Here is a 21,379-nt window from a genome sequence, read left to right on the forward strand (position 1 = left end):
GAAAAGAAGAAGAAGAAGAAGCAGAAGAAGAAGAAAAAGAAAAAAAGAAGAAAGAGGAGGAGGAGAAGAAGGAGAAGACAGAGTTCACAGCTCGTATATGTTTTGCATAGTACGTTTAGTCTTAAAAATTCTACTCTGAAAAAGAACAAAAAGTATATGCAAAACGCAACAAATCAAGACAACTTCATGTCTTTAATTTTTGGGTAAAACTATATTATCGAACACTTTTTCATAATAAAAAACATATATTTCATTTTATGATGACAATTTCAAATACATTTTCCTCATTTTCTCGGGTTTTCTAATAAAGGGATGGTCCGGGCTGAAAGTATTTATAGCTTAATGAATAGAGTAGAATTCACTGAACAAAATGCCGAAAATTTCATCAAAATCGGATAACAAATAACAAAGTTATTGAATGTTAAAATTTAGCAATATTTTGTTAAAACAGTTGTCCCGAATATTCATTAGGTGGGCTGATGATGTCACATCCCCACGTATTCTTTCGTATTTTATGATATGAAATTAGGTTTATTCAATTTTTTTCCTCCAAGAACTAGAACAAATGGATTGACAACTGATTTAGTGCATTAGATATTTATTGCTACAACTTATTTCATTATAAGGGAGACATATTATTCACACAAGTATGAAATACTGAAAAAAATATGATTTTATGTAATAACATAAGAAAACGGAAAGTGTAGATGTGACATCATTAGCCCACCTAATGGATATTCATGATGACTGTTTTCACAAAATATTGCTAAACTTTAAACTTCAATAACTTTATTATTTGTTATCCGATTTTGATGAAATTTTCGGCATTTTGCCCAGTGAATTCTACTCTATATACTAAGATATAAATATTTTCAGCCCGGACCATCGCTTTAATAATAATAAAATACACCGAACATTAACGTATACATTGGGTCTTTATTATAAGACTAGCAGCTATATCAATCAATTATGCGTCGCGTGTGGTTGACTTGACAACAAACTGCGGATCCATTCATTAATCATTGTGGGTAACTAACTTTTTTATACCTATCAAATAATTGAATAGAACAAGTTATTAGGTGATTAATATTCAGATTGAGTTTCTTATCAGGTAAGGGATTATATGTGCTATCTTTGAGAAATGTGAATTTTCCTTGAAATGGTGTCGATCTAGTATTTTACCACTGAAGTGAAGATCAAGTGAATTTCAAGTGTGCAGTCCCACATCATGTTTTTCATGTACCGGTATAGCGAACATGTTAATCTCGATATGGCACGGCACCATTTCCTGCGCCTGCCTGCGCTGCGTCTGCGACAAATAATTAAGATATAGCAATTAGCATGAGGGTTGCGCTAGGGTTTTTTGCTAGGTTTATGGGTAGGGTATAGAGAGTGTTAAATCCATTGTTTTGTTGGACTTTGTAATTCAATTTGCCTGTGGAATCGGATAATCATTGAAATAATAAATAGGCCCTACAATTTAGTACAAATAAAGCCTTTAAAGGGATTGTCGCCGGAGCTAAATTCCCAACGTTATGCGACGCTCGCGTCCGTAACGTTGGGGAAGTACAATAAGAAACAAGATGGCGGCGTAAACATCGGGCAAGTCTCTTCCGTCTTTTCACAATATTTTTTCATTTTTTTGGATGAATTCTTGTTTAAAAATAACAACGAGAGCGTAGAAATGTCGGAAATGAAGTTTTATCCCATGTACATGATTTAGAGCTAGATCTTTTAGAAGGAAAGTAGAAATCTCGGGGGCGAAAGTTTCAGGGTTTTTTGCGGTACACGCAGATGAATAGGGACACCCATGGGTTCATATCGTCTCGCGTGCGAAGGAATATCAGTCATATTCACACGACACATTGAAAATAGATTGGGCTTTTGCCCACATAAAATATCACGCATAATCTGGTATTTCACATTCTGCTATGACACTTACCGAATCATTTAGATCCTTTCGTGACTTCTCCTTGAAGTTTCTTTAAAAAAATATGTATATTTTCTTGATCTTTAGTGAAGATTTCACGGAGATAAAAATTGGTTGGCGTGGATATCAATTTTCTCCTAAAGAGGGCGCGCGATTTATATTCATATCAAAGACACGACAAGGGAAAGACTAGACACCTACACTATTTTACACGCAAATCCACGCAAGGCATTATGCGAAGTCCGTGAAGTGTCCAATCTTTTCATTGTATAGACTTTGGTATACCGTATTATTGACGTTCGTTAAAGCTTTTACTGCTTGTGGTCGTTCCAGGCATGTGTATTTTTTCAATTTTATTTCATTAGTCATCGTTTTAAATTAATTGCAAAAAAGTGTTATCATCGCCAATAGTAATCTTGAATTATATTTTTTAAGGTATTTCATTTATTGGTGCCCATAATTAGTAAATTTATCATAAGAATTGCACATTCAAAGAATTTAGACACAGTTATGAAATTACCGAGGAGCTGAATCAAGGTTGTGAAATTTATTAGCGCCACCAACGGGCTTCCTTGTATTTCCGTAGAAGAGACAAACGAAGTCACTTGCTAGGCCGAGGTAAGCAAAATTTGCTCTTTTTATCATGAAATCATTTCAAAATCATATGTATAATTTTTTTATGTTAATTGCTACTTACCGGAAAGAGCCCCGGTGCGTAGCGAGAAGGAGTTTCGGCAAATATTACTTCAGCAATGAAGTGATGTTTGCCGACTACTTAAAATCCAGGGTCAAACACGGTCCCTTGTACAAGGTTAGTATATATACTAACCTCGTATTAGTGTGAGTGGAATAAGGAGGACTCCCTGGCTTCGTTTAGAGTAATCCTACGTTAGTAAATGATTTTTACTCTCGAGAAGCCGCCTGGCTAGGTACATGTACATGTATTTGGACTCTTTTGGAGAGTAAAAATTCTTCACGTACACTGTACATGTATGCAAGGCTTTTCAGTTATCTCCAATGCCTGACCCTTGTTTGTTTCAATCACATGTCACAAAAGTTCTGCATGTAAACATGGTTTCGAGACTTCAAAAAAAAAAACCAAAACATTGTGTAAAAACTTACTTGTCGTGTTAGAGGATTATGGCAATATGATCTTTCTTTGCAAAGTTCTAGACCAATCTTGTTATTACATGTACCATATTTAAAGTAGTTAAACAGGGAGAAAACATTGCTGATGGTTATGCCACCATCTTAGTTTTTGTCATGGAAACAGTGCCATCTTCTACTATGAAAAAAAAAACCTAAGATGGCGGCATAACAAATAATCAACAGAAAAAAACAAAAACTAATATGGCGGCCTAACAAACATAATCGCCAGACAGACAATTGAAGCCATGCATTGTGTCAGTTGTCTGGCTGAGTGATTGGCCCGTTGACATCGCATACTGTAGCTGCTTTCCATGATAAAAGCCAAGATGGCAGTAGTTTAACCATTGTCAAATTTTTATCCTGGCTCAAAGAAAAAAAATTGAAATACATGCTCATCATTTCCTTTTGTTTCTCCTTCAAAAATCATCAACACCCATTTTCAGGGTAAATTACCAGATGAAAAGAATAATGACTTTTGATACATTTGAGCATCATTTTCCTATTTCAGATCAATATTGGGCTTCCAAGCTGAAGAAACTTTGATGAGAGGAGGTTGGACGCAATGGATGTCTTACCCCCCGTGTCTTCCAATCCCCTGGCAAATGACCCAACTCCAAACATGCACATATCACTGCCAGGGGATGCAGAAAATAGAGATGGTGCACAGAATGACAGTTACCAGAATGTGGTAGAGGAGGAGAGAGAGGAGAGGGGAGGCTCCGGATTCCAGCTTGGAGACATCCTGTTGTCTGGGAGGAGCCAGAGTGGACCAGGAGGAGAAGGGGATGGAGTGGCGGTGCTGTCTGACTGGCATGCATTCCGAGGGAGGGGTATTGAGAGTGATAGTACCATGGAGTTTAACAGACAAGTGGATCATTTCAATATCTGGCTGGACAAGTGGAACCACAACCAGGTAACTTATTTCATATCGTTAACTTGACAATTTCTTCACTAAAATTCGCAAGGTTGTGTAAACTTGAAACAAACTTTGTGAATCACATTTTTACCACCGGGGGGCCATTTCATAAAGCTATTCATATTTTATGAGGGACTTTAAGAACGACTGGTGACCCTTTCTTAGGAACTAAATCAAGGCTAATGGAAATCTGGTGTGTATCACTGCAGGATCACCAGTTGTTCTTAAAGTCACTTGTAACTTACGAACGGCTTTATGTAACACCCACCTGGTATTAGGTGTAGCCATGCAACATGTTGATTAAAGTGAGCTCATATTACAAATTTTCAATAATTGGTCAAAATTGATAGCTCATGAAGTGATATTTAGAGAAAATATGGGAGCATATTTTGATTACTTTTAATAAAAAATTGAAATAATTAAATCTACTTGTGGTCCAGTACTAATTTGAACTACATGTAGAACCTGTTATATTTGGTAAATTTCGTTATAGTATGTATAATGTAGCCCATAGTATATCTGCTTACCTTTCTCAAAATCTTTCACAATTTTGTTTTATTTTGTCAGCGGTGTCAGATACTAGAAGGCATTTTACAGCGCAGCAATTACACCCAATATAACTTCTTATGGACCACCCTACAACCAGCCCTTCACAGGGACTTCATGTACACGGCCAGACAACATTACCCTGAGTATGACTTTGAGCCTATTAGCAGTCATACGAGCAGGGAGACCAGGGCTAAGAGAGCAGTCAGGAACTATTATCATGCTCACAGGTATGCTTAGGACTACACAGTGTCATGTGGCCATTTTAGTATTAATCATATTGCCTGTCTAATCCATCTTGACAAATTGTTATAGCTTTATCTTGATGGCATTGATGTGGCATTTAAATTCATTTTTTTCTAAATAAAAAGTTGATTGTAATCAAGCACAAGCTTCTATGCTCAGTGTTTCAATTAATCTTGCTAACATTCAGCACCTCAATCTCGAGCACAGTGTCATAGCTGATGTGAGTGTTGTGATGACACCAAAACTAGCTTTCAACACCTTTGACACTTGAAATCATCACAAGGTTTACAAAGGTGATCATAAAAAATTTCATTCATTGAATGATTATCACAAAAAATCAAATGATTGATAAAACAGATCCACCCCTTTCAGTAGGTCTAAAGTAGACATGTTGAGAAAAAAAAAGTCCTACTCGGGTATGATTAACCTTTATTCACACAACAGGAAATTAAAATGATGAAATTATATGAAATAATGATAAAGCTTATGTTTTACCAATACTTTTCACCTAAAGCTCCTTCCATCATAAATTGAAGATTTCAGTAGATTTTAACTGTTATGGGACACTTGTTATTACAGCAAATTTTATGAAATGGACCCTATGAATTGTAAATCTAAATCCATTTTTTATTCAAATATTTACCTGTAGTGCACATTTACAAAGAAAAACCGATGTGAAGAGATTGAACACCCAGCACATCCTTCCTGTTATCAAGTCTGCGCCTTCGGAAGTTCCTAAGGAAGTGTAAGTTATCACATTGACTCTCCACAAGTTGTTTATTTTTTTCCTAAAGAACTTATTTGTTACCATTCATGGGAGGAATTCACTTACTACCCAGGACCAAAATCCAATTGGATTTCCAACTGGTTTCAATTGGTTTCAACTGGTTTCAATTGGTTTTAACTGGAATGTAACAATTTCCAATTTGAACCTCCAGGGGCCCAATTTTGATGTGTTTGGCTCCAAATAGTACCCCATTCATGTCTGAAGAACTTTGAGTCATTGATATCGGAATGTAAATTGGGAATCCCATTCCCTTAGGATAGATGCCTATAGATACATCAAACAACTATAATACAACTTTATTACATTTAAGATAAAGTTATTCATATAAAAGAACTAGAATTCTCTAACATCAAGCAATGCATCAATTTTCATATCCTCCAAACCTTGTCTCTTTGATGTACATGCATATTCTGTATATTTAATAAAATCCATATTTCATTGTTCGAAACAGAAATCACAAATAGAAATCATCCAAAAATTCATCTTGCCCACTTAATCGTCGGCCTGGCAGCCTCTGAGCAGCGCCAGATCAACGTTGCTGTATCCCTTGAATCGTTAACAGTGTAGCAGTGATTCCCACCTTTTAACTTCTTATGGTCTGACGTGGCCGGGGTTTGAACTCCCGACCTCCCAGTTGTGAGACAGACGCTCTACCAACTGAGCCAACACACCGGTTAATAATTCAAGCTTGTCACTCTCTCTCCTTCAATTTTTCTTTTATCTAGTTCATTTAAGTCTGGCTGGGACAGACTAAGACCAACCAACAGCATGCCTCTAGTAAAGCTGCCCACGGTCACTCATTCTAAAACCTTTGACCATCCTCTTAGTAAATCAGCACCAAATTCCCCAATGAGGTAAGCTTTTCAAGTTCATAGTTAATTTGATATAACATGATTCCTCTGTTGATAACATTAATGCATTTTATACTTTGGCTGTATTCTCAAGAAGTTTCAATTTTACGTTTGCACAAAACCATGGTTTATGCAGATCTCGTTTAAATTGGGAACCCTTTTCCCAAAGCATGCATTCCACGCAATTTCGGCATTTCTAAGTGTACATAATGAAATAAGCATGATTATGTACAAAAATCTGAATAGTCCACATGTTTGTACCATGGTAAAGCCCTGAGAATATTTTGTTGTATGTTTTAGGTGTTATTGTATACTAAATATGTTTTGCTTTAAGAAAGTTTCTTTATTCTAGTTATATCTGACTTGGGGAAGGAGATACTCAACTATGGAACATTAACAAAAAATATTGAATTGAATTTTTAAATCGGTGAAAGCTTGGTATTTTCTATAGTGATAATATGCAACATTTATATAGTGCTTGATACTGCATACTATTACCCCGGCTCTAGCACGGCTATCCTGATCAGACGCACAAGCATTCAAGGAATTCCTCCCTACTGGATACCCATTTACAACACCTGGGTGGAGAGTGGCAAATGTAGAAAAACACCTTGCCAAAGGAGGCGAGTGCTGCGGTGGGATTTGAACCCTGGATCTAGTGGTTCAAAGTCCGGAGACTAACCCACTGAGCCACAACACCTCTACAAAGTGTAGTTTTACATTTGATATCCCAGTTGATAACCCTTGTGTACATTTACTTTCAGGGATGATCAACCAATCAGGAGACATATGCAGGACCATGACGGCCATTCCATTCCAAAGAAAAGGGTTACAAGAAACGAGCGGAAACGGAGGGGCTATAATCCTGTTGATGACAAGAATGTTCCGTTGTTGACCAAAGCATTGACCGATGTCCAGTTGACTTGGAATAGGCCGACCATGGTGAGACAAAGGGGGTATTTTTTATATCAAGTGCAAATCAGTTTTAGGTACCCAAATCAATCACAGTCTTACAATTGATCAGTGGTGTAATGAGCCAACATTTTTGAGAGGGCCAGATATGGTGTATCTCGCAAAATTGATAAAACGTTGCGAGCGCCAAAATCCGATTTTGTGATAGACTTTGACATAATATTTAGAAAAAATATCAAATTTCACCCTGTTCTCTTTCCTTTTCTTTCTTTTCTTCTTAGTATTGAAAATTGAGGCAGGGGGGGGGGGGGGTGCAAGTGCCCTCAAGCCTCCCCCATCTTCATGCCACTGTGTTAGGTACCCATATCAGCCCGCACATCAGTCATAAGTTTTACAGTTGATGAATGGTCTTTCAACAGAAAGTATAAATAGATGTGTTGGAGTGAAAACTGTATCTGTCATTTCAAATTTGTAATTGGTATTTGCAATTGATAGCAAAAATGTTTTAAGAACACCCCCTAGTTCGTTCCAGTAATGAATTTGAAACAAAGGGGAGAATGGGGTATAAAGTAACACAAGGAGACTTGAACAAAACAAAGATGCTCAATGCTCAATCATTTCTCTGAGCTGTGTTGCTGTTAATGATGCCACTATGTATGAACAGTGAAAAATGTTACTGAGTTTTGTTGCTATTAAATCTAATATTGTGATATCTCCGTAAAATTGTTTTGATATTTCTTTCCTCTTTATTTTTCTTTTTTATTTTGTTTCAGTCTGGTAAAGGGGTTGATAGGTTACCTCCCATTGTACCTGTCCCTGTGGAATCCTGGCAACTCTTTCATTGGTATCAAGAATGCTGGAATGGTGAGTATATCTGCATTGATCCCACTTATCAAATAATTTATCAACGGAGCCCAATTCTTGCAGTCCTTCACTTATGGGCCGTATTTCTCATGAAAATCAGATATTTCAGAAGGCAGTGGCTTAAAAGTTTCTACTGGGGCCCGTACCACAAAGCTTAGCAATGATTGTAGAACATTTTTCTACAATTGATTGCATTGACTACAACGTACAATCAATCATGAAAATCGAGTGTACGATTAATCGCTAACCTTTGTGTTACGGGACCCTGATCATATTTTGCATTTTCCTCATCCTGGAGCCCACATAAGCCTTCTGTTCCACAGTCTTATATAGGACTTTTCAGAAGAAAGTTTTGTAGTATAGGTCTTGTTCTATCCTGATCCTACCAACCTAATGTTTGTTGCCTCTGTCTAAGAAAAGTATATTATACGGTTATAATCATCACTTCATTGGTGAAAGTTTAATTAAAGTCCCAATTGACTTTATTTAATATGTTTATCAGGGAATTTTAAAAAAAATTAAGAAGATAACATTTCTGTTGCTTTTCTGATACAAAACCCTTAATCACAGATCGGTCTTTTAATGTTTATAAGCTCAAATTTCATAGTTTTGTTGTTTGTCAAATAGTTTTGCTTAGTGTATGAAATATATGTTGTTACTCATACATGTAGACGTCCAGAGGAATGAGTTCCTTCACAAACTCTTGAAGAAGTTGGATCAACGGCAGTTGTATTTTTTATCTACTCACTCTGCAGTAAGTTTAAACCATTGAAGAATTCATTATTATTTTATACGTGTATAGAAATAAATGCAAAGTGTATTTTATATTCCACAGACGATTACAAGGAATGTTGTCATCCAATTGGTGAAAAAGAATTATGTGATGGAGTTTAGTTTTGCCCATCATATATGAGATAGAGTTTTATATTTTGTCAATCTCTCAAGTTCATAACTTTGATCTATTGACTCACAATGATATTCTCAGGGAAATGCATTTAGACCAGTCATATTTTTAATATTCGTAGGAGACTTAAAATTATGTTAATAGGCATGTATTTTAGGGCTGTTCTTCCTTATATATATTTATGAAAATTGATAAGTTGAAATTAAACTTTGAGTTTATATGAACAGTTTGAATGTCATGTTTGAAATCAATGTATTTAAATGGGATTCAAGAATTGAAGATTTTGTCAAATAAATATGAGCAATTTTTTAGGAAAATAATTTGTTTAGCTGTGGATTAGTTCCAATTCAAATTTGTTTGACAATGTAATATTTCTTTTTTGTTCCAAGCTGAAACAATCACGAGATTTTGTCTCCCTGCTCCCCTTACCGCTGGCGCTAAGGATCCTGGGATACCTGACACCAAGATGGCTGCTAGTGGCAGCCAAGGTCTGTAAGACATGGAACCGTCGGGCTAGTCATGATCAAATATGGAAGGAGAAGTGTTCTAGGGTTGCAATAGGTAAATTATGAATCACTGACCCATCATAGTCTAGACAGAGGGTTAATCTGATAAGATTAGGGTAAGGTAACATCTAGTCTGCAGGCACAGACCCTGATTGAAACTTTGATCAGCAAGTGTGTCTCCATGCAAAAACTAGCACATACAAAACTTGCTGTTTCAGTACACAAGGCATGAGTAGGCTGCATATTCAGACCCTTAACTCGAGTAAACGGTTTGCACAGCAGACAAGGTAACATCAGTAATACAATCAATTGTGCAAGGAAGCAGAATTATAGGTCTGTAGCACTTCATATATGACAAAATTACATATAAAATAGATTGACTTGAAGTAATTGTAAATATTTAAAGTTTAGATCATTTCACAGTTCCTAGATGCAATAAACAGATTTGCTTTATATCACATGACGAAAAACCTCCATTTGAGAACACTATACCCCAGTTTCCCTTTTCATCAATTCTCTTCTTCAAGTACTACAAACCCCTAATTGCCCCAAGCATGCAATTTAAGTATCAAAACACCTGTTTCTTGACCTCGGTCCGAAGGTCCTTCTACAGGCAGAGAAGTCTTACGTAATAGCACAACTGTTGTTTATCATTTCGTCCTTGGCTCAATGCTTATTTACTGGCCTGTGGAGGTGAAATTGAGACAACGGGGATTACCTGGCCAAGATGGGTTTATCGGGGCTTGGAAATGTTATTGAGAGTTTCAAATGAAAAATGGGGTCTAAAACCGCAGTTTGCAATCCGAACTGCGGTCTCACCCCAAATGGGGTTTTGACGTAATGAAATGTGCAGACAAAGTCATATCAAATCTATAATGAAAGCTTTTCTTGTTCAGCATTTTTCGTTTGTCAGTTCTCAAATAATATTTTATAAAACTTTGGGCAATCCATAGGTATATTTACTGACCACTTTTACCTAAGTAAAAGGTTATTTAAAGTAAGGAACAGACATGTAGCAGTATGCATTTTTCTTTTTTTGCTAATACTGCTAATAATAAAGAGTTCAGTGTAGCATGTACAGATGAGTGATTTCCTTATGAGGTCTTTATCCATTGCTTTCATCTTAAAAATGAAGCATATTTGTTTGTAACAAGTCATCTGTAGTTGAAGACTCTTGACCACCAATTAAGTTTACATTGCAATTTTTTTTAATGGGTGAATAGAAATCCCACTGCCAGAGACACCATTCCAGTGGAAGAAGATCTACAGAGATAATGTGTTTCTAAGATGGAACTGGGATGAAGGCAAAACTAAATCTGTAGATGTCAGAGGTCATTCTTCAAAGTAAGTATGGTAATGAAGTCTGTGAAGTAGGATCATATCTAGGAGTAAAAAACTCTGGGGCAATTGTTGAAATCCCACCCCTTTTCAACTTTTGATGCTGTGCCTTGCCTACAACTTCTTTGGCTGTTTATCACATTAACCTTTTGGATAACAACTATTATCTGAAAGATTACCCAAGAGTCCTTTTTTCAGGACTACCTTGGACTACATGGTGAAATAAAAAACTTTATCATCTATTAAACTTTTAAGTATTTTTCATCGTAACTTTCTTGCCACTAGCCCCCCCCCCTGCACCCACCTCTTTTGGAAGGGGCACACCAAAAATCTTGCCCTCAACCCTCTAAACACCTTTCATAGCATGAGTTAATACTTGATGCCCCATATACTTCTACAGAGGATTGAAAATCCATGCATCTATGAAATCTGCACTTGGTCATACATTCCTCATTGCTTTCCTAACTAAATGAAGTACTCTTGACAATGAAATATATCAATTCTTAGTGACACAAAGAATCTTACTGTTTTATACATTTCTGTACATTATCCACATTTGGTATAGAGTGCATTGTGTGACGTTTGATGGAGAGCATCGTATTGCCAGTGGGAGTGCGGATAAGACCGTCAAGCTTTGGGATATTAGAACCGGTGCTTGCATCCAAACACTCAAAGGACATCAGGTCAGTATCACCTAAAGAATCTTTCATTACTGGGTTTTTTTTCCATAGGATGAAATAGGTGTTAGAGATGCAAGATAAATCTCCTATGTCCAGTCTTCACAGTAAGAAACAATCCTTGCATTTTGATTCATAAATTATCATGATTTTGGACAAGGGTGATTTCTTGGAGAGATTAATTCTATGATTTTTCTTTTTAAGTTTTCATTACTATGAATATTTTTTGTAGTTTAATTTGAGTTATTTGATTGATTATGGAATACTGCCATCAGCTTTCCGACTGTTTTACCCTATGGTAACAAAAATAGAAGCATAGGGATTCGCAGGGAATAGGATAAATGTATCAGAATTATATCATTGAGATTATGATCCCAAAAATGTCAAAAAGCAAAAAAGTACTGGTTTCAGTATGAAATAATCAAAATATAGGAAATATCTAAAAGTAAAATATTGATGAAAAGATAAAGATGAAAATAGTAATGAATAACAAATATATATTGGCATTATCTAGAGTGACATATACATTGACGTCATCAGTTTCATGTTCGTCAACACAATAAAGGTTACAATTTTAAAACCACTACAAGCATTTCAGCTAGTTGCTGGTGTATTTTTTTTAATTTCCTGAAGCTGTACGAGTAGGGTTTAAAGTTCAATAAGTTGCAATCTTCTATCAGTGGTTTCTCTCATTTCTGATGTCACAAACAGAAGGGTGTGTGGTGTCTTAATTTCTTCACTGAGCATCTTCTCATCAGTGCATCCTACGATGCAACCATTAAGGTCTGGAACCTTAGGAAGGGGGTGTGTGCTCGCACCCTTCTAGGTCACGAAGGAGCGGTCTGGGCCATGGCTTTGAAGAAGAATTACCTAGCAACCGCATCCCAGGATAGAACGGTATGTATCAGACTCTGTTGGTGGGTACTGATGTTGTCCTCTGAAAATTTCTCTCTCAGTGTCTCATCCTCCTGTAGATAGTTTCATTAATATTTGTTGTCTGACAAGCTATAGATCTGGGGAGTGTTTCACAAATATTTAAGTATGACTTAGGGGGAGTTGCAAGAAAATATTTGCGATCGTTTGAAAATATTCTGTTGCAATTTTACAACTGAGAGATCAACGCTAGCTGTAGCAAATCAGATTAAACTTCTTGTTTCAAGGAGCAGATTAACAATCAATCACTAATTTGCAATTATCTGCAAGACATATGGTTGATTTAGGGACCAACAATAGAACTGCAATTGATCACAAGTTTCTGGCAACACCCAATTAGAGTCGCACTTAAATGTCAACGCATATTATGATATGCAACACGCAATCTTCTTGATTAATAAGCAGTAGTGCACGTCCTCTTCGCAATATCTTACCAATGCGGTCAGGCCTTTTATACCACATGCAACTAGGCATTTATATTGCGACTCTATAAAGTCATACTTAAAATCTTTGTGAAACACCCTCTGACAACTCTTTGGGTGGGTGTTTCATACAGTTGTTCGTAAGTTTCGAGCGACTTTATGAACAACTGGTGACCATTTCTTAGGAACTAAATCAATGCAAATGGAAAGCTGGTGTGTATCACCTACCACAAGAAAGGATGATTGTTCTTCCCAAAAGTCACTTGTAAGTTACGAACAGCTTTATGAAACACCCACCTGTTTGTGACTGGCTGAGAATTGGAACAGGGGCCATCCGTTACAAGGGTAACTGTCGGACTATGGCAACTAGTCAGAGCAGACAACTTATGAAATGATCCCCTGCTATTCTCTCAATTGTATATACAGATTCTATGTTGAATTTTGATTTTGTGTTTGTATTACATTTTCATTGGATTAAAGTATTCCTTTTTACTCTTAAAATATTCACTCCTGTTTTATCTTATCTTTTGTCCAGCTAGATCCACATTGTTTTTGACACTTCTCAAAAGTTGTTTTTGCTTTTTAATATACTGTGCATATGAATTTTTTTTATCCCAATAATTATTAATGTTATTTCCAGTCTATTCTTGTAAGGACTATTGCTCTTTCAAACACTTACTTTTAATAAATGATTTTCTTTGTTTTTATACATAGAACATTTATAAGTATGTATGATTTCTCTTTGGATCAAATATATCTAATATCTAATTATTGCTGTTCCAATGAATATAACCCAAGTCTTAAGTGACATCCTAGGTGAATGTTTCTGTTTTTTTGTTTTCACCTAGGTCAAATTATGGGATCTTAGCACATGTGTGTTGAAACACACCATGATGGGTCATGGACAAGCAGTGTTCTGTGTTGATATGGATGAAGAATGTACCATGGTGATATCAGGGTCAGCGGATAAGGTATGTTGAATCCAGTGTAGAAATCTAGTCAAGAAGTCTTGTGAGAGAAAATGCCTTTAATTACATTAGATGCAGTGACAATGATATGCAACATCTATATAATGCTTAATGCAATGTTTATCCACGGTGCATACTATTAAACAGCTTTAGCATGGCTACCCTTAGCAGGTGCTCAAGCATTTTAGCAAATTCCTTCCTACTGGGTACCCATTTACTACACCTGGGTGGAGAGTTGCCTTGTCAAAGGATGCAAATGCTGTGCAGTACATGTATATCCGCTAAGCCACAATACATTTGCACTGGATTTTTCAGTCTTTGGACTGTTTTGCCAGTTTTCTTATTGAATAAATACCATACTACTACTACTACTACTACATACACCTTTTTATAGATAGTTTTATAGCTGTTATCATGATTATAGGTGATTAGTGTTCTACTGTGGGACAAGATATATCGCATAAGGTTTGATAATGATGCTTTATGCATTGTGTATCATGTCAGTATCAAGTCAAGCTGGGATAGATTAAAATGCCACTTCATGAGCCAAATTGTTTGTACAGAGTGGTGAGCTCCTCCAAATTATCATGTCTAATCCAGCTCGAGCCCCTGTATTACATGTATGCACACTTATAGAAGGTTGTTTTTATTAGATATTGAATATTAATCCCAAGTATTAAAATGAAAAATTTTCCGTAACCAAATCGATATTTACGACTTTATTTAGAAATTAGAGGTGCATTGAAGAAGACGTTAATTCTCTAATGTCTATTTGTATTCCAAACTACCGTAGAGTGTAAGAATCTGGAGCGTTGAGACAGGCCGTCATACGAGGGTGATCCGTATCAGCCAGACGACATCCGTCATGGCCCTCAGCTATCATGACGGATACTTTGCCTGCTCAGTAGGAGAGGTTGTATCTCTATGGCGGCTGGATACTGCCACATGCATTAAGACGTTTGAGGAACACGAGAAAAGGTAGATTTCTTTTCATGCCAATGATGGATATACAGTATCATTATATATGTATTTGTCAAATTTAGTGTGATAATGTGCACATGATTTGCATTGTAAATGGATTTGTTTCGAGCAGTAAATGCATGCTTTGAGTGCAGTTGAGCTTATGAAATACATGATCCAATAGTTTGTACTTCAAAAGATTTAAGAAGAATCTGACAACTTATTTTCAATTCCAATTAAAACCAATCTTTCAAACAGTTTTGACATGTGTATGTGGACTTTTTAAAGGACCATAAAGATGCTTATGAGTAAATAGCACTATACCTATGACCCTGCTCCCCCTACCTCCTTTTTTTTAATCATGTTGTACAATTTATTGTAATTATCACTAATCTGAATATTACACACTGGTGTCTAGTTATGCTTAGATTTTGTTGCATAATGACCAGAGTCATAGTCTTGTCATGGTATTATTATTCCTGTTATGATTTATCTTTTGACAGAGTTGAGACTTTAAACCTTCGAATCAGTAAGACCACCTACCCTGATACACCTCAAGGTTTACTGGTCAGTGCTGGTCAAGATGGGATCGTCAAGTACTGGGATCTAGAAAAGTAAGTATAGAATCAAGATTAATTTGTGATGGAAGTTTGCTCTTTTGATGTTTGAATTCAATATACATGTATTCTTGTTTGACTTAAAGTGCATTTTCAATCATTAACACAACAATTTTAATTTCATATTCACTGTCAATCCAATCTGCAAGGTCATTCATTATGCGAAACTTGAATGTATTTGAAATTTGCATGAAGGTGATTGAGTACTAATAAAATGTGAAAAATTATGAAATTCATGACCGAAACGTCTTGTATTTTTTTCTTTCTCAAATAATGATTCATTTGACCAAAAAATTTTTTTCACAAAGGCTTCAACATAGCCATTGCAGTTCAATTTAGTCATAGTTGTGAGTGGCACGAACGCAGCACTCATACACACTGTGCTGTACTGCACAATATGTGCAAAATATTGTATGCGCATTAATTTGCACCAATTAACGGCTTTAATTTATGTCGCACCATTGAAACACCTCCTTGGTATGTGTTTCCTTTATTGAAACATTGTTAACTGTCATTATTTGGGACTGTATCTTTGTGCACTCAGGGATAGTAGCTGGCATTCAATGAAGTCGAGGAAAGGCAGCCACATCAGTAACATCTTCTGTGATAAGACCAAGATCATTGCAGCATGCTCTGACTACAGGATCAGAATATGGAACTTCCACTCCAGATAGGTCCAAGGTCGTGAGTGTAGAGGCCCAGTCACACTGAACCTGGTCTGAGTCACTGGCCTGTATTCTGAAGTGTAGTTTAACTTAGACCATAGTCTAGCTCTGCGCTAAAATTATGGGAAGCCGAAAGTGGACAAAATTGTTAAAATTGTACACTTCTAATATTTATTATTCTGTTTCAGAGCTTCGATGGTGAGTAAACCTATTTATCTATCATTCCAAAACTGTTATGATGAAGCGAGCTATAAACGTGCAGTCAAATTGAATGTTTCATGTTTGAGATTTCTAACTCGATTGGCTTTCCATGGTTAAACCACCTTACTTTAGACCAGAGTTTTGATTAAACATGAGTTCAGAATACGGGCTACTGTGTCCAAAACCATATCAAATCACCTGAAGTGTGATCCCCATGTTTCTGTTTCAGTTACTGAGTTGGTTACCAAGACATTTTGTATTTGCTTTGTCTACCAGCAGATTGTCTAATTCCCAGATCATGTGTTATACCATCTTCATGTAAGTCACTTGGTCTACTGTAAATTTGGTATGATTACTGTTTGGTCCAAATATTAATTTGACAGGTGTAATATTTACTTCACCTAACAGTCACATACTATGATGCCTAGATGGTATAATTTCCACTCCATCTACTTATTATTTTGCAATTCGTCATATGAATATTTGGTTTCATAAACAGTTTAATTAATCATATAGATGAAGTGGTGTTAGACCGAGTGGATATTAGACTGAATAAGTATTAGCCTAACTGGAAATTAGACAAAATGGTATTAAAGCAGACGAACTAGTTGTAGATGAACTAGTATTAGACCATGTGGGATGAGACCAAATGGAGAGTAGACAAACTGGGATTAGACTAGGTAGTACTAAGAATTTGCCAACAACTGAAGACGGGCATTTTTTAGGTTGAACAGTCTGGAATAGTTATATCCATGATTTTCATGCACTTTCCGGGACAGGCTCGTGCATTGATCCAGAATGAGTTCGGTGTGCAAGCTAAGGTCTTTAAAGGTAATTTCTATTATATGCATCCGTCCACAAACTAAATGTTTGATATCGTCAATGTATGTGGTTTAAATGTAAAAAAAAGAGACAGTGCAATGTATTGCAAATTATTGTATGATTTTAAATTTATATATTTTCATAGATTAAGAGAGCAGTGGTTTGATGTTTTTCAATATAAATTATTTGTATAGTATCATGTTTACAAAAAATTGATACTTTGTAGAATTGACTTCCATAATAGCATAGGCTTCTACCTAAATAATGCAGTCTTTACTTCCATATTGTTAGCATATTCTTACTAAATTATAGATACAGCTTCCATCATGGTATATTTTCTAATCTAATTTTATTGATGACTTTTAATATTACATGTATTGTTGGTATATCCTTCTCTTCCATTCTATAAAGAACATGATATTGTCTAGATCTTTATGCAAGTTTTTCAGTAATCGTCATGAGGTACCTTAACAAAAGTCAGAGCCGTGTCTTTTGAGCGTAAATCCTGCAAGCAGCCTTTCATGACCAATTCTTACACTTCATTATGTAGACCAAACAATGGGGGAATGTGGGAAAGTCGCCACGAAGAGATGCATGGTGCCAGTATAGTGGGATTCTTGTTAAAAGACGCGGCACAGACAAGGTGAAATTTAGTGATGGTTCCAGTTTTCGCTTTTGTGTATTGAACATCTTGAAAGTTTTCATTTTTGTATGCAGGTAACTCTGCCTAGGTCAAACCTTTTGGGAATACAGAAATCTATTCGACTTAGAAGGGGTATATCACACAAGCAACAGAGACCTGACTATTACTGCAAAATTTTGCTGTAATAGTCAGGTCCCTGTTGCATAAAAGTTATTATTATAGTAACTTTACCACCAGCTTTACCATGCAATGGTAATTACCATGTTAACAGTGCTCATCAGCCAATCAGAATCAATGGTTTCAGGGAAGATACCATTCTGTGGCAAAGTTACCATAATAGTCACTTTTATGCAACGAGGCCCTGGTCTCAAAAATTGCATCGACTTGGGCGAATATTCGATTTGTGGAGGTTGACTTATAAATGCAAACATACATGTACCTCTATTGCCAGCATTGCATTTGCAAACACAACTGGAATCCTAAAAATAGAAGGTGTGCACATGTTGAATTTGTCAAGAATCACACAAATATCTGTATGCCAAAATGTTAGCATGTAGAGTGTGTCTCTAAAGACCCCAGTATTGCTGCAATATTGCTTTGTAACTATTGTTGAAATTGCTATTTATTGTAATTGTGATAATCTATATCATACATTAATATATATTTGTGTATATTAGTTTTATTTGGCGTCAAATACATATATAAAGCTTGTCATTTATTGAATGCAAATGTGATAGACAAACAAATTTTCTTCCAGATATATCCAGCTTTAAATATTATCAAATGATCATTTTCACTTTTTACATAAATATAGGAACAACCATGTGTTCTGTAGTGTGTGGATAGGTTTGCATTTAGTTTTCCAGTGTTTATATTACAACATATGAACCAAATATATTTATAGACCTTGTTTAGTACATGTTTATCTAGAGTAATATGAGTAATCCATTCCAGAATGTATATTGTGAAGAATAGCTAATGAAATATTGAATTATGCAGTGCCGTATTCAATATGTCATTTTTGCATTTAGTCAAGTGATATAAACTTCACTTTACTGACAGAGACGAGTGATAAGATATTCACATCGACCTATTTTTTTTTTTTTTTTGAGGAATATTTTTTAAACTGATTTCTAAGTAAAACTTGACTTGAAGAACCATTTAAATGTGGAAAGCCAGTAATCTTCTTTTAAAACATCTACATGTCGATGGTTGTAGAAACATATTCTATCTGTTAAAACCTGTTGGTACTGTAAAGGATATATCTTGCCATGTTTAACATCATTCACTTAAAATGCAGTAAATTTTTCTTTTATATGTATAAAAGCAAAAACTATTGTCTTGCCATACTTGGCACTGTATTCTCTAGTTGTCTGAAAATTAATTTGTACAACTTTACAAACTGCCTTTGAAACACACAGGCAAATGTAGATTAAAGATTTCCAAAGGCACATGTTTGCTATAAACAATGTGAAAAGAGTAAAGGTGTTGGAGGGGTATTAGGTAGAAGTACAACTTGATAATCATGATTAAAACATTTCCATGATCATCAGAAAGAAAGTAAATTATAGGGTTTTTGTCTCACCTGCATAGCAGAGTGAGACTATAGGCGCCGCTTTTCCGACGGCGACGGCGGCGTCAACACCAAATCTTAACCTGAGGTTAAGTTTTTGAAATGACAGCATAACTTAGAAAGTATATGGACCTAGTTCATGAAACTTGGCCATAAGGTTAATCAAGTATTACTGAACATCCTGCCTGAGTTTCATGTCACATGACCAAGGTCAAAGGTCATTTAGGGTCAATGAACTTAGACCATGTTGGGGGAATCAACATCAAAATCTTAACCTAAGGTTAAGTTTTTGAAATGTCATCATAACTTAGAAAATATATGGACCTAGTTCATGAAACTTATACATAAGGTTAATCAAGTATCACTGAACATCCTGCATGAGTTTCACGTCACATGACCAAGGTCAAAGGTCATTTAGGGTCAATGAACTTTGGCCGAATTGGGGGTATCTGTTGAATTACCATCATAACTTTGAAAGTTTATGGATCTGATTCATGAAACTTGGACATAATAGTAATCAAGTATTACTGAACATCCTGTGCAAGTTTCAGGTCACATGATCAAGGTCAAAGGTCATTTAGGGTCAATGAACTTTGGCCAAATTGGGGTATTTGTTGAATTACAGCCATAAATTTGAAAGTGTGTTGGTCTAGTTCATAAAACTTGGACATAAGAGTAATCAAGTATCACTGAACATCCTGTGCGAGTTTCAGGTCACATGATCAAGGTCAAAGGTCATGTAAGGTCAAAGAACTTTGGCCACGTTGGGGGTATTTGTTGAATTGCCATCATACATGTATCTCTATAAGTGTATTGGTCTAGTTCATAAAACGTGGAAATAAGAGTAACCAAGTATCACTGAACATCTTGTGCGAGTTATAGTAGTTTTCAAAATCAGCACTGCTGCTATATTGAATCGTGTGATGCAGGTGAGACGGCCAGAGGCATTCCACTTGTTATAATTTTACTCCTCTTAAATATGTTTGTGTGATTTTTTAAAGTAATATACATGGTATGATATCAAGATTACCTCTGTGAAGGCCATGTCACATATTGTGTAATGATTTCTGAGAAGTAATGCATTTTCCTGATATCCAATGTGATATTATCAATATTGTTAGACTGACGGTATGATTTGCTTGCAGGTAACAGGCCTTCCAATTTACAAAGAATTATATTTGTATATATCATCATGTATCCCTGTAAATATTGTCAATTTGAAAATATTATTGTATATACATGTATATCACATGGACGTATTGAGAAAATAAATGTGAACTGCAACATATTTGTGTTTTTGGTTCAGTTGGTCTATTTGTGCTAGGTGAAGTGAGATATGATATTTATCATAACTATATCATATCAAGGTATCATTTCAGACATTGCATTAGAAATGTTAATGATGCAACATAATACATGCCAAAATACCACATCATACTGAAAAGGTCTGAAACTTTCACGATGAAATGAAAAAATAAAAATCCATGATTGTTCAACATGAAATTTGAAATAGATTATTTTTTCTCAATTGATCGTGGGCTTGGCAGCCACTGTGTAGCGCCAGATCGAAGTAGCTCTATCCCTTGAATTGTTGAACGCCAAACAGGGTAGCAATAACTCGCATCTTTTAACGTCTTTAGGTATGACGCGGCCGGGGTTCGAAGTACCGACCTCCTGGTTTTGGGACGGACATTCTACCAACTGAGCCAACACACCCATCGTTATGTTAGGATTTATATAAACAAGGGTGCATATCATCGTATGAGTTCCATATAAATAACAGTGTTATTGTCTTCGAAATGCAAAGGTGGAATGTCCATGAAGCCGGCTTGCTAGTTGCTTTACACTGTGATCGGACAATGACCTTAAAATTTGAACATTGGTGTTTTGCATCAATTATGAAAGTTGGAAAGGTAAAAACCATCTTGACGTTCGGAATCATTCCAGGA

At 35.9% G+C, this 21,379-nt stretch overlaps 1 protein-coding gene across 4 annotated transcripts; it reads left to right on the forward strand.

The window, feature by feature from the left end:
* Positions 1–971: 971 nt before the first annotated feature.
* Positions 972–20,718, forward strand: LOC129258982 (F-box/WD repeat-containing protein 7-like). Of its 4 annotated transcripts, none has more exons than XM_054897248.2 (16): positions 972–1,024; positions 3,588–3,992; positions 4,563–4,771; positions 5,437–5,532; positions 6,300–6,428; positions 7,190–7,367; positions 8,111–8,201; positions 8,873–8,955; positions 9,495–9,666; positions 10,835–10,955; positions 11,515–11,632; positions 12,338–12,523; positions 13,830–13,952; positions 14,743–14,927; positions 15,413–15,523; positions 16,071–20,718. In XM_054897248.2, exons 2-16 carry the CDS (start codon positions 3,642–3,644, stop codon positions 16,198–16,200), a joined length of 2,283 nt encoding a protein of 760 aa, XP_054753223.2. In that variant the 5' UTR covers positions 972–1,024; positions 3,588–3,641; the 3' UTR covers positions 16,201–20,718. The 4 variants fall into 4 exon arrangements, with proteins under 4 accessions (XP_054753223.2, XP_054753221.2, XP_063954503.1 ...); XM_054897246.2 differs by having other exon boundaries at positions 981–1,111; XM_064098433.1 differs by having other exon boundaries at positions 981–1,028.
* The last annotated feature ends 661 nt before the right edge of the window (positions 20,719–21,379 follow it).

This window comes from Lytechinus pictus, chromosome 4 (assembly GCF_037042905.1).
Source record: "Lytechinus pictus isolate F3 Inbred chromosome 4, Lp3.0, whole genome shotgun sequence".
NCBI classification, from domain to species: Eukaryota; Metazoa; Echinodermata; class Echinoidea; order Temnopleuroida; family Toxopneustidae; genus Lytechinus; species Lytechinus pictus.

Excerpts from the sequence above, each read along its gene's own strand:
- LOC129258982 (XM_054897248.2), top strand. The coding sequence starts at position 3,642 with ATGGATGTCTTACCCCCCGTGTCTTCCAATCCCCTGGCAAATGACCCA. Across the intron at positions 8,956-9,494 it reads TTTTATCTACTCACTCTGCA|CTGAAACAATCACGAGATTT; the intron begins GTAAGTTTAAAC and ends TTTTGTTCCAAG. Across the intron at positions 13,953-14,742 it reads TATCAGGGTCAGCGGATAAG|AGTGTAAGAATCTGGAGCGT; the intron begins GTATGTTGAATC and ends AAACTACCGTAG.